General features: G+C 37.3%; 1 protein-coding gene across 8 annotated transcripts in view; it reads left to right on the top strand.

Moving 5' to 3' along the window:
- The window catches only part of LOC111565724 (ankyrin-1-like), a 132,200-nt gene that overhangs the window by 64,219 nt on the left and 52,739 nt on the right, over positions 1–15,242 (top strand). For all 8 annotated transcript variants that reach the window (XM_055019066.1, XM_055019065.1, XM_055019064.1 and 5 more), the window contains exons 3-5: positions 7,054–7,155; positions 13,039–13,137; positions 14,376–14,474. In XM_055019066.1, coding sequence (XP_054875041.1) covers positions 7,054–7,155; positions 13,039–13,137; positions 14,376–14,474 — 300 coding nt within the window. The remainder of the gene's footprint in view (positions 1–7,053; positions 7,156–13,038; positions 13,138–14,375; positions 14,475–15,242) is intronic.

The raw sequence follows: 15,242 nt of genomic DNA, 5'->3' as shown, positions 1-15,242 counted from the left end.
GTTAATGGCAATGGTTAAAGGTCTTACTTAGTGATGGATGGATGGATGGATGGATGGATGGATGGATGGATGGATGGATAGGGGGGTGGATGGATGGATGGATGGATGGATGGATGGATGGATGGATGGATGGATGGATGGATGGATGGATAATAAAAGGGATAGATAGATAGAGAGATAGAGAGATGGATGATGGATAGATGACTGGATGGATAGATGGATAGATGAGGAATGATGTACAAAAGAGCATACAATTGTCATGCAAATTTTACTGGTCAAAAAGATTGCATAAGGTGTCTAAAATCTAATTATTATTATAGATAAGTATTGACAGAAATGTGCAAAAAAATTGTCAATATTTACAGTAAGGCGCACATTGATGGTATTAACAATAAAAATAGAGATAGATTATTATAAGAGTACTCACTGTAGTAAATGTAGCCGTCTTGTATGAATATTTATAGTATTTAGTGACTGGTATTTCCACAGGCACCTACCAAGATTCGGCACAAAGGAGATGAGATGCATGTTGAATTGTGGGAATAAGTCTCAACTTGAAGTGACACAAGGACTCATTTCAAAGTCAGGAGTGACAGGAGCTGTCACTACAATAAGTACACATATCCAACGTTCTGCCAATGACTTCTGTCAGAGAAGAGCCGCGGTACAGAAAATCATCAAATGCTCCCAGGAAAGAGAGTTGAATGCCTGTATTTCCCCTCCAAAAACCCAAGAGCGCCTATCGTACAGAAAACAGTGGGCTAGTATCCTCCACTGGATACTCCCAAAATGAGATAATGAGAGTTTGTGAACACTTCCCCTTTTTTCTGTCACATAGAGGTAAAATTTAAACCAATACCTGCTTGTATAGCAGATTATATACTCTCTGCCTCAGTGTTAATATCTAAGTTTTGTGTCTTTTCTCTCTTTTGTCATGTCTACATGCTTAAAAATATCTCACAGCACAACCAGATTACAGTTCCTGTGACTTAGCTACACTAACACACAGATGAAACAGTAAAGAGGAAAACGTATGGTCATGTTAGTTGGGGTCAGTCAGCGAAAAACCACGAGTGTACTATTTTTGTCAATTTTACTCATAAGTGTGTGATTATCAGTAAGGGCTTGTCTAATTCTTTGCAAAACGTTAAAACTATGCTATCAGTAACCTTGGTTTATTTTTTTTTTGATCACTAAAACAGTGTATTTTATCCTGACAGCTTTAGTTTATTCAAATTAAAAGCCAAGTATTAATATTCCAACACTTATCTACTTTCTCACTGAAGCAGTTTAATCTTTCAGCTTCAACAAACAGATGAAACGTGAAGCTGAGTCTAAAATGTACGTCAGAACACAATAGTTTTTCTAAAGTAAACATTTGTAACATTAGAAATGTGGATGTATGTGCACAGCAGCAGATCATATTGATTTATTAGTGCTGAATTAGCTTGATAATCAATCAGCATATGAGGCAGTGTAAGTATGCATGGGATACTGTGTGCAGTTAACAAATTACTAACACATTAACAAGTGAAAAGAAAAGAATGTGTGCTGGTGAACTACACTTATCACTGTCCATTTGTGCGACCGCAACATCTTTGAATTGTAGGCGTGAAAACTGAAAATCTGGCACTAGGACTTTGGAAACCTTTGGATCCTTTTGGGTTCTAGAGAATTTGAACACCAGGTCAACCCCTTAGACACTTTGTCATGTTCCTCGAACCGTTCCTGAGCAGTTTTTGCAGAGCTAAAAGCTAGTATCCTCCACTGGATACTCCCAAAATGTTCTACTAAGAGTTTCTCAACACTGACATAGAGGTAAAATTTAAACTAATACCAGTTTGTATAGCAGATTATTATTTTAAAATCTAATTACTACCTTGTCTGTGCCATGTTTTCGTAAGATTTTCTCACCTTTTAAGGAGTTTGATGTTGCTTATCTTGTCTGTGTTTCATGGACAATAGCATATGTGCTTTTGGGTGTGTGAACATTTTTGACTTCTGTGTGTAACATTCTGCTTTAATTTCCATATCAATATGCACTTACTCTCTGTCACAGTGTTAAGATCTAAGTTTTGTGTCTTTTCTGGCTTTTGTCTTGTCTACATGTTTTGGAGACCAGGTCAACCCCTTAGTCCAGGGGTGTCAAACTCATTTTAGTTCAGGTTCCACATTCAGCCCAATTTGATCTTAAGTGGGCCGGACCAGTAAAATCACAGAATAATAACCTCTAAATAATAACAGCTCCACATTTCTAAAACTTTGCTTTAGTGCAAAAAAGTACATTCTGAAACTGTTCACATTTAAGGGATTATCTTTTCACAAAAGATTATGAACAACCTGAAATTTCTGAAGAAAAATACATTAAATTTCAACATTCAGCCTCAGTTTATCATTTACACTTTACAACTTCCAGATCACAGAGTGTCTACAAAGGAACACAACATTTAGTCACAGATATCTGGAACTGAACCATATTATATTTTACTTTATGATCAAAACGACAAGTCAGACAAAAAAAAAGACAACAAAAACAAGACAAAATATTTCAAAAATAAGACACAAAATGATAAAAATGAGAAACGAAATGACAAAAAATTAGACAAACGACAGAAAACAAAACAAAAAAGAGACAAAAAAATGAGACAAAAAAAATACAAAGCGACCAAAAAATGTACAAACGACACAAAGGAGATAAAAAATGACAAAAGCGTGAAACAAAATGACAAAACTCACAAAATTACAACAATAAGACAAAAAGAAAGAACAAAACAACAAAAATGAGAAACAAAATGACAAAAACATGAGACAAACCAGAAAAGTCAGACAAAAAGCAACAAAACAAGACAAAGATGAGACACAAAATGACAAAAGAACAATGAACAATCTAGTATTTTACTTTCTGATCAAAACAACTTGTCATGGTCTAGAAATTATTTTAAATTTATAGTTTTACTAATTTTCAAATTGCAGTTAATGTCTTCTCTGGAATATTTACACTTTGAGGGCCGGATTGGACCCTCTGGAGGACCGCGGGCCGCATGTTGGACACCTCAGCCCTAGGCTCTTTGTCATGTTCCTCGAGCCATTCCTGAGCAGTTTTTGTATTTTTGTTTTGGCGCTATGTCCTGCTGGAGGCCAAGTTCATCCATATGGATGCCAGGAACCGAGGTCTTCCTGCACTGTAACTAGATGATCAGTCTCATTCACTTCCCCTGTCAGTGGTGACGAGGTAAATGTGGGAAAACAAAGCAGAATGTGTGAGCCAGAGAAGGAATCGAGCAGCAGCAGGAGGAGGAAAAGGCCATTAAGCTGCAGGCAGGTTAGAGGCAGGACGTGTTCCTACAGCACTGAGTGGTGGAGAGCGAGGGTTTCAGTAATTCCATTATTTGGTGTAACCGACGGGAAATAATGTAGAGGAGTGGAGGGAAGAATGAAAGGAAAGCTGGACAGAAAAAACAAAGGAGAAGGAGCTGTAGAGGCGGTAGGAGGAAAATGGATTCCAGCCCGACAGCAACACAAACACAAACTGGTGTAGAATGAGTTTCTGGAAGGAAGGCGGCGCAGGATTTTTCATTTTCTGCTAAATGTGGTCAGCTCGTGGCTCGTGCTCAAACTGGCCAACACTCATTAGCACATATTGCAGATGATGAATGCACATGGAAAAAGTGGTTCATGAAGCGGTGGTGTGGAGGGGAAGAAGAGGAGGGATGCAGGTGCAGACTGATCAGTAACACAGCACAAGTCATGAGCACTTCAGAGCACAGAAGAAGAGGAACATCAAAGGAGTCGACTGTGAAATCTGAAACGACTTTTGGCTGCAGAGTAGAAGTCAGAATATATAGTAAATATACACAGCTGAATACTTAGACAATAAAATGTTGCGCCTGTTTCGATCCCTTAAGTGTGAAGTTAACCAGCAATAAATGTCACAAAAACAAGTTACCACATTATGTAAAGGTGTCTTTTCTTTTCTATTCCTAGTTTTTTAAATATAGAATATCCCTAAGAGACTCACATAATGTGACAAACAACTACTACATCCACACCATATTGTTAAGAGGGAAGGCTCCTGTCACTGACTGTTTGAAGTCCTGTCTCTCAGTTCTCTCATGTTCAAAGAACGGACACTAGATACAGAAGAGATGACAGCACTATTCAGACACAGTTCTGAGTGCCAGGAGTGGGAAAAAGTAGGATAGAGGGAGGAAAAAACATATCAAAGGATGCTAATGGGTGCCAACCATACTTGTCTAAGACTTGCAGTATAATGAAATGTAATGCAGATGGAAATCTAAAGGCTACCTAAAAGGTTTAAAGTTATTTATTGGAAGGAAAACTATAACTGACAGTTAAAAGAAACCTACATATTTGTTGTTAAATGGAAAAAACAGTTACCCAGCCCCATCCTAAGTTTGGATATTGGCTCAAACCTGTGCCCCAGTGTACATTTCTATCTTCTGTCTTAAAGTAGTGTAAAAGGACACATTAATGCCTCTTACATGTTCTACTGAGATGTTGGATCGCCGTCCTTCTTCATCCCAACTTGAATCAACTCTGTTCAAGTTTTGCATTAGAAAAAGCTAAAATAAAATGTAAAAATCCTTCATTTCAAAGATTTTCTTGACTTTTTTTTTTTTTTTTTTTTTACTATTTTTACACATGAGTGATGGAAACACCTTTTTTGATTAAGTTCGCAGATGTTTCCGTTTCTTTTGTTGTCTTCACCTTCACCAAGAAACACATCAAAAATTTAGCTAAGCTGAAAGAACGATTACAAATTTCCTGACTGGAAACAGTTCCTGTAGGAGCCATGAATGAATTGTTTTTATTATAAGGTTAAGGGGCATACTACTTGTTGTTTGTGTTTGTTTGGTTATGATATTATTTTGTGATTATTTTGAATAGAGAGATGCATATGGGCGGGGATGATCAAGCAAATATATTCACCTGTTCACCTGTCTTGACTTTTCTCATTGTTTGAGAGGAGATGAGCTGGTTCGCCGTGTTTTTTGTTGACCGGTATTTTTCTTCGATCGTTTTGATTATTTTGATTGTGACTTTGTGCACATTAACATAAGTTGATTATCTTTTTTCTTTGACAAAATGTTAAATTTATTCTTTGCAAATCTCAGTGGATTCTTTTTGTTTAGCACGTCAAACACCCCGCCTCAGTCTCTCAATGACTTTTGTTCGTTTAAGTTGCTACAGTTCCTGTAAATTTTTCTGTTGTGGATGTCTAAAATTGGTCCTTGTTTTTCAAAGTTTTTTAGCTGGATACAAACAACTGGTTTTGTTTTCATCTTAGACTACCTTCCTATACTACCAGCCTGATTTATTCGCCTCAACACAGCTAATGGAAACAAGCCTAATTCACATTTTCTTTATTCTTTACAACATCTATAAAGTTTCCTTGAAATTCACTTGACAGTTACAGTAAATGGGATTACAGCAGGAAGGATGTGACAAGGCAATAATTGGAAGAGGTGAGAATGAAAAATGGGGTGTAAATTTAGAAAAAGTCCAGAACTGAGAGAAAATGGTAGTAAATACAAAGAAGGCTGCCATAAGAGCAAAAAATCTCATTTGTTTGTTTGATAAAATCAAATGCTTGATTCCCAAAAACAGAGAACTTTGGTTGCCGATGCATCAGCACACACGAGAGGAGAAAAAAAACCCCATCTGGGTTATTTGAAAAGGGCAGACGTGCCTTTCAGCCATTCAGGATGATTAAACCACTTAGGAATAACAGCTCAAACAGATATGTAATGTTGCCAGTGACAGGAGTGGAGAGAGGGTCAGGAGTACAGTACACCACGCAGAGCTTCCTCCTCGGGGCATTGGAAACGTCTCGTTGTGCAGGTCAGCTGAATTACACTATCGGCTGATGAATGAATGCAGAGGTGGGCGTACAAACACCGAGACACAAACGTCAGGAGCTTCCCTGCCTGAGATCAGACAGGCAGACAGCAGAGCTTGTGGCGAAGTGCGCTATGAATGCCTGCCAAACTCGCAGTGTGGGCGAAACTCCACTGTATGGAGTCTGACATTTTAAGCCTCTTAGAGGGCAGGAGAACCAGTGAATGTACAGTAGTATCATATTTCCTGCATACTGCCGTGTGTCTTAAAGTGCTGTTACGTTATTGTAATGGATTAAGATGTGTAACCTGACTGGGGCTTTTAGTGCAACTACATCCTGATATCGAGAACTTCTGGATGACGTCGGAGGAACAGCTGATATTGGGAAAGCATCTGTGCATATTTTAGATCTACTAATGTTGGTACAGTCGGACAGTTTGTACTTTTATCTTTAATTGTAACCTTGGTGGTGGACAAGTAATGAGTTCTTACCCTGACCAGCATCTGTTGGATGGATGGATGGATGGATGGATGGATGGATGGATGGATGGACGGACAGACAGACAGACAGACTTTATTGTCTGCCCCAAACGATGACAGAAATCCTCCTTTGACAGGCTCCAACAATAAAAATACAACACATATAAATATAAAAACACACTTTAGACACAAGCTCACGAAGTACAAATGTCTCAAAGAACTGTTAAAGAGAAACAGCAGCCGATAAAAATACATGTATGTAGTGTTCGGTGTCTTTTTTGTTCAAGGTGGATATTGCAGTAGGAATAAAGGATTTTTTTTATAGATGTTTATGTGGGATTTTGTATTGTCTGCTTGATGGAAGTAACTGGAAGGAGTGATGGAGGGTGAGAGGGTCGTCTGTGATCACAGAGCGGCTCTACAGTTCAGAGACATGAGTTTGTGGTGAACCAATGATTTTAGTTTTGTGTTTGGTGGAGAGGGAGCTGTGCCAGGATGAAATGTTGAATGTGAGGTTGGATTCAGTGAGCGAGGTGTAAACCAGAGTTAAAGTGTCTCTGCTGACATTAAAAGTCCTCAGTTTCCTCAGCAGGTGAAGGAGCTGCTGTGCTTTTTTGTGAATCAGAATGATTGCCAAACAACAGGCTAGTTTTTAAGTGTTTACAAATAATGTCATTAACATGTTCTCTTCTTCTTCTTCTTTATTAATTGCAGGCCGATGCAGCCACCAGCTTTCTGCGTGCAGCTCGTTCAGGGAACCTGGACAAAGCTCTGGATCACATCAAGAATGGAATAGACATCAACACAGCTAATCAAGTAAGATGGCTTCAGTCAGCTAGAACATCCACCCAAAGTGTGTGTGTGTGTGTGTGTGTGTGTGTGTGTGTGTGTGTGTGTGTGTGTGTGTGTGTGTGTGTGTGTGTGTGTGTGTGTGTGTGTGTGTGTGTGTGTGTGTGTGTTTGTGTGCCAGTGGGAGTAAAAAAGATGCCACCCACGGATTTCAATTAGCAAAACACCAAATTAAATTGTGCCTCATATCAAAATCAATTACAGTGATTAGTGAGCATTCACACTACTTAATAAAAATCAGCCTACAGAGCAGTACTTACTCATAGTATCACACAGAATTGAAACATATTTGTTCTGAAATTAAAAACTAACAAAAGGTATGCCGATCATATCTTCTTTTTTCAAGCTTGTGTTTTCACTATTGCTCTCTGTGTGTTAATGTGGGTTTGATCTCTTGTGGTTTGATACGAGACGTCTGGACTCTCTAGAGGAGTCAAAACGCATTCAGGAAAGACTGAAAACAGTCCATAAAACTTTGTAAATAAATTAAATTTACACTGTGTTGACTTCAGATGAATACCTAAGGTTCAGGATTTCTTTATTTGTTGTTTTTCTGTCCATCTGTGTACACAAAAAACAAAATATTGTTCCTCCCAGAGACCATCAGTACCACCGAAAAGACAAGAATTAAGAGTAGGTTAAAAATACAAAGACAGAAAAATATAATACATACAGGAAAAATATAACAGAGAAAAAATGTAGACTAAATTCAATGAATAGAGAAGAAGACAAGATAGGATAAGTCCTTTATTTCTCACCACGCCAGGGGAAATTCACATTGTTACAGCAGCTTATATAGCAAGAGACGTAGTAATAGAAATAAAATAATAGTAGAACAGTAGTAATAATATTTACAACATGTACAAGGATGAGAAATGAGGATGAAATAGTGCAGTAGTGACACACTGTAAGACAATGCAATATAAAGAATATAAAGAATTAGAATAAATAGAGAAAAAATATCATAAAGAGGGTTAAAAGGGGCTCAAAAGCCTACCTAGTAAATATAAAGCGGTTTATTGGAAGGTCAGCAGTGTACAGAAACCTACATATCTGTTTTTGAATGAGTGCATACACACATAAATTGTGTTTCTATAATGTATTTTGAAGTATCACAATGGAAAAAGTGAATATAAATATAAACAGTGGTACGATGCAATGAGTCTGCAGGTTCTCTGGAGAAGTCAAGATGCTTTCTGGAAGAAGTGGAATCTCATAATCGTCTGTAAAATGATATAGGTAACTTATCAGAGTCTAATAACATTACCAGCTCCTGAAGCAAGGACAGAGCTGAAGCAGTAAAGTTTACAGTCCACTGTAAAAAGTCAAAGAGTGCTGCTGAACCTCTGCAGCTCCAAGAAGCAGACCGAGGCAGGGAGACTTTATTGGTGAGCTGTTGATGTTTCTCAGGAGAAATTTCCACCAGAGCAAGAAAGAAGTTCATGACACTTTAAATGCAGTTTGCCTTAGAATCACCTTCCAACTCCTTCAGTTCTTGCCGAGGGGAAGCATACTGGGAAGAGTTAAGAGTTTTCTCTGGTTACTGTCAGCCCTGTACTTAATCACATCTAGAGCTCGCCCGATATGGATTTTTTGAGGCCAATGCCGATTCCGATATTTGGTAGAAAAAGTTACGTTAACTGATTAATCAGCCGATTAATTAAAAAATATATATAATGAATGAATAACTTTTGGCCCCTTAATGCTAACAGCAACAAAGATATGAATTACAGGCAGAACAGTTTACTGTTTTACAATACTTTGTCCTTTAGTATTTGTTTGACTTTACAACAGAGAGGAAAACAAAGTGAAGCTCCATGAATTGGACAAATGGCACAAGGACATCATTCAACAGCATTTACTGTTTTATGAGAAATTGTGAATATATCGGCGTTTAATCGGCAAAAATCCGGCCGATGATGATTTAATCTGCCAGTTGATAAATGCGTCGGGCCCTGGTAATGTACCACATATATATACTGTATTATATTAGAATGAAGTTAGAATGGGTATTTTTGTTCTAGAGTTCACATCAGTCCTGCTGTATATCTTTGAAAGTGGATTAATGTTTCATATGCTAGATGGCTGGTTAGTTTTATCTGCCAAGGGAACACGCAAATAAAGAATTTCACTGTAAAATAAAAATGAATAAGAAAACCTTTAAAATCCTTACAGAAACACGTGCGTGGACTTACTTTCTCTCCACTTTGTGGGAAATAAAAAGGCTTCCCCTCGGTAGAAGGTCGTGATTATGAAAGCGGTTGAATGGAGAATGGTACTTCAGTTTATTCCACTGAGAAAGAACAAAGTGTGCAGAGCATGGCCTTTAGAGAAATATCTGAATGCACCACATGCAGAATATGCACAATATTCTCAGTGGAACACTGTTTGGCAGAATCAGCAAAGGATGTAAAATAGATTACCAAAAAGAAAATTATAAATTCATGACTCAAAGACCCCCTGATTCTCCGTCTTTGTCTAAAGTAGTGTACATTAATAATTAAGTATATCAGATTATAATCCGCTCAATCTCCAGCCTGGCTGTCGGCTCTCTTACACCTTGTTGCGTCATGACTGCAAGACAACAAAAGTAGGCTGAATGTGTGTGGTTGGGATGCTTATATGAGTCGTTAGCTGTGAGGTCTGATGTTTGGTGAATGAATAGACAAGTAGTGCTTTTATACAAACAAAACACCGCCACTGAGATGGAAGTGTGAACATGAAGAATGCACGCCCAACTCCCCCAGTGTGTGTTGTACTACCGATGAAAGCAACAAGCAAATACACCAGAGAGAGGCAGAGGCAGAGAGACGAGATCAGGGGTGTCCAACCTGTGGCCCACGGGCCAAAAGCGGTCCTCCAGACAGTCCAATCCGGCCCTCAAAGTGTAAAAATTCCAGAGAAGACATTAACTGCAGATTGAAAATTAGTAAAACTATAAATTTAAAATCATTTCTAGACCATGACAAGTTGTTTATAAAGTAAAATGCTAGATTGCTCATTGTTCTTTTGTCATTTTGTGTCTCGTTATTACATTTTGTCTTGTTTTTGTAGTTTTTTGTCTGACTTTTGTCATTTGTCTCATGTTTTTGTCATTTTGTGTTTCCTTTTTGTTTCACTTATATTTTCTGTCTTATTTTTGTCATTTTGTGTTTTGCTTTATTGTATGACATTTTTGTTTCATTTGTCATTTGTCCATTTTTGTGTCGCTTTCAACTTTTTTGTCTAGATTTTTTGTCTCTTTTGTTTTGTTTTGCATCATTTGTCTAATTTGTTTGTTACTTTGTTTCTCACTTTTGTTTTGTCTTGTTTTTGCAATGTTTTGTCTTGTTTTTGATGTTTTTTTGAATCTATTTTTTGTCTAACTTTTATCGTTTTGATTATAAAGTCCTATATCATCAGTTCCAGATGACTAAATGTTGTGTTCCTTTGTAGACACTCTGTGATCTGGAAGTTGTAATGTGGAAATGATAAACTGAGGCATAAAGTTTTTGAAATTGAATGTATTTTTCTTAAGAAATTTCAGGTTGTTCATGATGTTTTGTAAAAAGATAATTCCTTAAATATGAACATTTTTGAACTAAAACAAAGGAAACATTAGGAGTTGTGGTTATTTGTAGGTTATTCTGCTGTGGTTTTACTGGTCCGGCCCACTTTAGATCAAACTGGGCTGAATGTGGAACCTGAACTAAGATGAGTTGACACCCCTGGTCTAGGTGGCTACTGAAGCAACAGGAAATGAACATTATGCACAGTTTTCTAGGGTACTTCATATCCGTGTATTAAGATTGTAATCGGCTAAATAAATACTGCTGATAAGATCTGCAGTAATTGCATTTCATACCCATATCTGTGAAGAATTTTATTCCTAATCAGTTCATTCTTTTGTGCTTTTTTCTGTTGTTCTGAGTGGGTTTTTTTTGTTTTTTGTTTTTTTGTTTACCATTTTATCAATGGCTTTTAACTCAGGACTGAGGCAAGGGCAGAGATGGTATTTTTATATGTGATTTATGTGATTCTGCAGCAGTAACCTGTCCTTGCTATAGCTACAACCCTGCAGGCTGTTGTCTCACTGCTACTGTCTCCCTCCTGTATGGACTGAGAGGCCCGTTCTCCGTGAGGGTGCATGGATGCATGAGATTCACACATGCAGGTGTCTGTAGGAATGCCATTAATGAAGCTAGTATTTGATCCGTCACATGGACACGCAGCAGACGTTAACACACTGCTTTTAACCGTAACTTACAGTGCGTTTCCCGTCGCCGTGCGCATGCTCGCAGAGAGGCTGTGCTACCCATTTGAATTGAGTGACACTGCAGTATGATGAGAAGCCCGAGAGCAGAGCGGATCGCTGAGACTCCTGGTGGGCGGATTGGTTACAGCAGCCGAGACTTCCACTGATTCAATATGTAGCCAGCCAGCCACAAAGACCGACAGGCAATCAGGCAGATAGACGGACAGACAACGCTGAGATAAAACAGTTGTCTGCCTCCCCCTCCCCACATCCACCACCATCACTACTCCCTCGCTCTTCTCCTTACTCATCGGTCTCATCAGGTTGCTCGTTTTGTCAGAACCGAGTCCCCTGTGCTGCCTCTGTGGGTTTATCAGTTATTTTTAGAGGCACAGTAAGTAGACGAGCGATGTTCTGCACAGCTGGAGAAAATGGGTGTATGTTGCAGCGATCAGATGGTGCAGTGTGTCTCCTTTCCTAAATGTCTATCGGCGTAGAAGGGTCAGTATATAATTGCAGGACTTTTTGTAACATAGTTGACATTTTTGCTGTTTTCAGGCCTAAAATCAACATTTCTTTTATTCTAACCAAACACCACATGGCATTTTAGAGAAAGATTCTTCTAAATATTCTATATACCATTGAGTAAAATTGAAATTGAAAGTTATTTCTAAAGATATTGTAGTAAACCTGTTGACTACTTTATATTAAATAACTCAGAAAGCCTTGGAGTCTTGCCAGTCTTTTCTTCAGGAGGAAATGACATCACGTGGAGCAGGTCATGTGATCTGGAATTAACTCACTTCCTTGAGAGGTATTTTTGTAATGGGGAACTTAGTGGAAAGTGATTTCTGGGACACAGATACAATTTGTTATTTTCCATATAAAATTTGATATATTGCCTAAAAAGAAATATCTGTCATGATTATCTCAACTTAATAAAAAGAACACAATCCAAACTATTTCTGAATAAACTCATTTTATTATTGTTTAGCTAATTAGAAGGTGGTTGGTATTAAATTGGGACGGTTATTTAGCTGACATTTTAGTAATATTCTGTCATTTTTTATTAATAAGTGATTGTTTCCATAATAAATAATTATATAATTTGTAAAGACATGATCATAATGAACATAAAAACATTAGTTTTTTCACTTGTAATAAAAATATATACGAGATATATCCGTAGACTTCAAAAGTCCCTCAATTATAGATTGACCCAGAAGATGCATTTCAAACATGTGAGCGACTGTGAGCTTTATAGTTGATCGTGTTCAGCAGCAGAAGTTACACATATTGTTCTCTTGTTTCTGCATGAATAGTAACTTTTTTTTATGTTCTTTAAGGTCATGAGGTGCTTTCATGTCATGAGCTGTGGCCAAAAGTGTTAATGATGGAGGCCAAAGAGACAAAAGCAGTCACTGATGGCCTTGTGTGCGTGTAATTACAGTAATCCTGATAATTCCACTATTATTGAAGCTTTAAAATGCAGTTAATCCCCCGTTTAAGCAAAATTATGAACAGTTCATCACAATAAATGATTAATATTTTCATAAGTCTTCTTTTTTTCAAATTTTCCCGCTGTAACCTGATTAAATCTCTGTTTTCTCCCTAAGAATGGTCTTAACGGGTTACACCTGGCCTCTAAAGAAGGTCACGTCAAAATGGTGTTGGAGCTCCTACACGCTGGCATCGAGCTGGAAGCAACCACAAAGGTAATTTTGTTCTCTTCGTATTCACTCTGTAAACTTTAACTATTACAACTTTGCAGTGCCTGACTTAGCTTAGCCAATTCAGCTGAAATGCAGTTGCAAGAAGAGCTAACCCACTAATCTGATACCTTGAACCACAAAAACACAGGCGGCTTCACAAGATAACTGATTAGCATCTGGCCAGAACACTGTAAAAAATGTTTGTAAAACATGACAGTAAAAACTGAATCACCGTAAATAAGGTAATCAGGAGAAAAGGGTATTTTTTACATTTTTTTTCTCTTAAAAAATACATTTCTTTACTCTTGCACAGTTATTTCATGGAAAAATGCAAATCAATACTGTAATTTTTGCATTAATATCTCAAAATAATAAAAAATGTCACTGTTAGATGTACATATTGTTGTTGTTAAAAATTTCAGTTTGTACCGGTCAAACTGATGTACTTTTGTGTTAATAACGGACATATGCTTTAATATTTATGACAGCTAAATAGCTAAAAATACATATATTGAATGTTAAATACACAAACTCTTGTGCTGATAATGAAAACATGCTGTAATATTTATAATAAGTTACACAAGCTTTATATTATTTGGTATTTTCATGTAAATTTTCAAGTTTTTAAAGGTTAAAACTTTTTTATAGTAAAATATAGAATGAAGGACATTTTTTAACAGTAAAATCAACAGTGTCAATACATTTCTTTACCTTTTATGGAGAAAATCTTTTACCATAATTTTACGACAGTATTCTGGCGACCACAGCTGCTGGAATTTTACCGTAAAAATAACTTTTTTTTGTTTTATAGTGCAGTAAAACATTTAAAACATGCAGTACTGGAAAAGCTTCTACTTTAAGCTCATTTTATGCATCGACCCAGCAGAAATGGACCATCAAAATGTTTTCATATATAAATTTAATTTACTGAAATGCTTTTTTGCAAACTGAAACGTATGTGCAATGTTACTGCAAAGCCAATTAAACCTGCTTTCTGTTCCTTTACTTTCTTTAGCTCGATACCGGATGCTTCCGTCATTGTAATAGTTTGTCTAAAATATAAATCTGAACAAAACTGTGCTGCTTTCCTTTTCGGTTTCTATCATGTATACAATACTCTGTGTGCATTTCAGAGTGGAGTTCTCATCGCAGAGATCTAGGCCATTAATTTACCTCTCATTCGCTTTAATTTTCTTCTCTAACCTTCTGTGGGTTTCTTTTTTTTTCTGCGTGACCTCCAGAAAGGGAACACTGCTCTCCATATCGCAGCGCTGGCCGGGCAGGAGAAAGTGGTGGCTGAGCTCGTCAACTACGGTGCCAACGTTAATGCCCAGTCACATGTGAGTCTCTGCGAGACGAATCTATGAGCAACTCTGTGTGTGTGTTTTTCGCTTGTAGTGTGTATTGGTTTGCAGGTTTTTCAGCCTCAGGGGGATGACTATGGATGACTGTAGTTAGGATCACTGTGCGTTGCCTCATTTGACAGAAATATATGGATTTTTGGTTTGACAACCAAAACTATCTATTGTGCTTGAATAAATAAAACCCTAATCAACAAAACTGGCTTAAACGAATAATTGCTATTTTTAATCTCAGTTTGTCTAATTTTAGTGCTGTAGATTATCCTACAGGGTTAGCTAAATCCTCTTTTGGAGGGCACTGAAATGTTATCGAGGCAGAAAAATCCTGGTTAGGAGCTTATCTGTGTATTTATATTTAGTATCTGTATGAATGAGCGTGTAAAGAAAAACACCTTTTAATTAATTATTTCTATGTTTGACTGATATCTTTGCATGATATTATGTAAAAGTGAATTACAAAGGGACAAAATAAAAAATATGAATAGTGTTTATGGACAACTAAACTTCATACTAAGTGCTATAAACAAAAAAAAACAACCATAATCAGATCAAGTCTTTACCTTCAAAACTGCACCAATTTTCCTAGGTGCACAAGTTTTCCAAGGTGTGTGATGGTGAGGCTGTTTCAAGCATCTTTATGTCTTCATGTAACCCTAAACTGACTCTATCGTGGTGCAATCAGGGCTCTTTTAGGCACCTGACTCCTTCCTAATGCATGATGGATGAGAATGTAAACATCCTTAGTAC

This window comes from Amphiprion ocellaris, chromosome 17 (genome assembly GCF_022539595.1).
Source record: "Amphiprion ocellaris isolate individual 3 ecotype Okinawa chromosome 17, ASM2253959v1, whole genome shotgun sequence".
Classification (NCBI taxonomy): domain Eukaryota; kingdom Metazoa; phylum Chordata; class Actinopteri; family Pomacentridae; genus Amphiprion; species Amphiprion ocellaris.
Note: the sequence above shows the minus strand (reverse complement) of the source record. Positions and strands in the feature narration are given on the sequence as shown.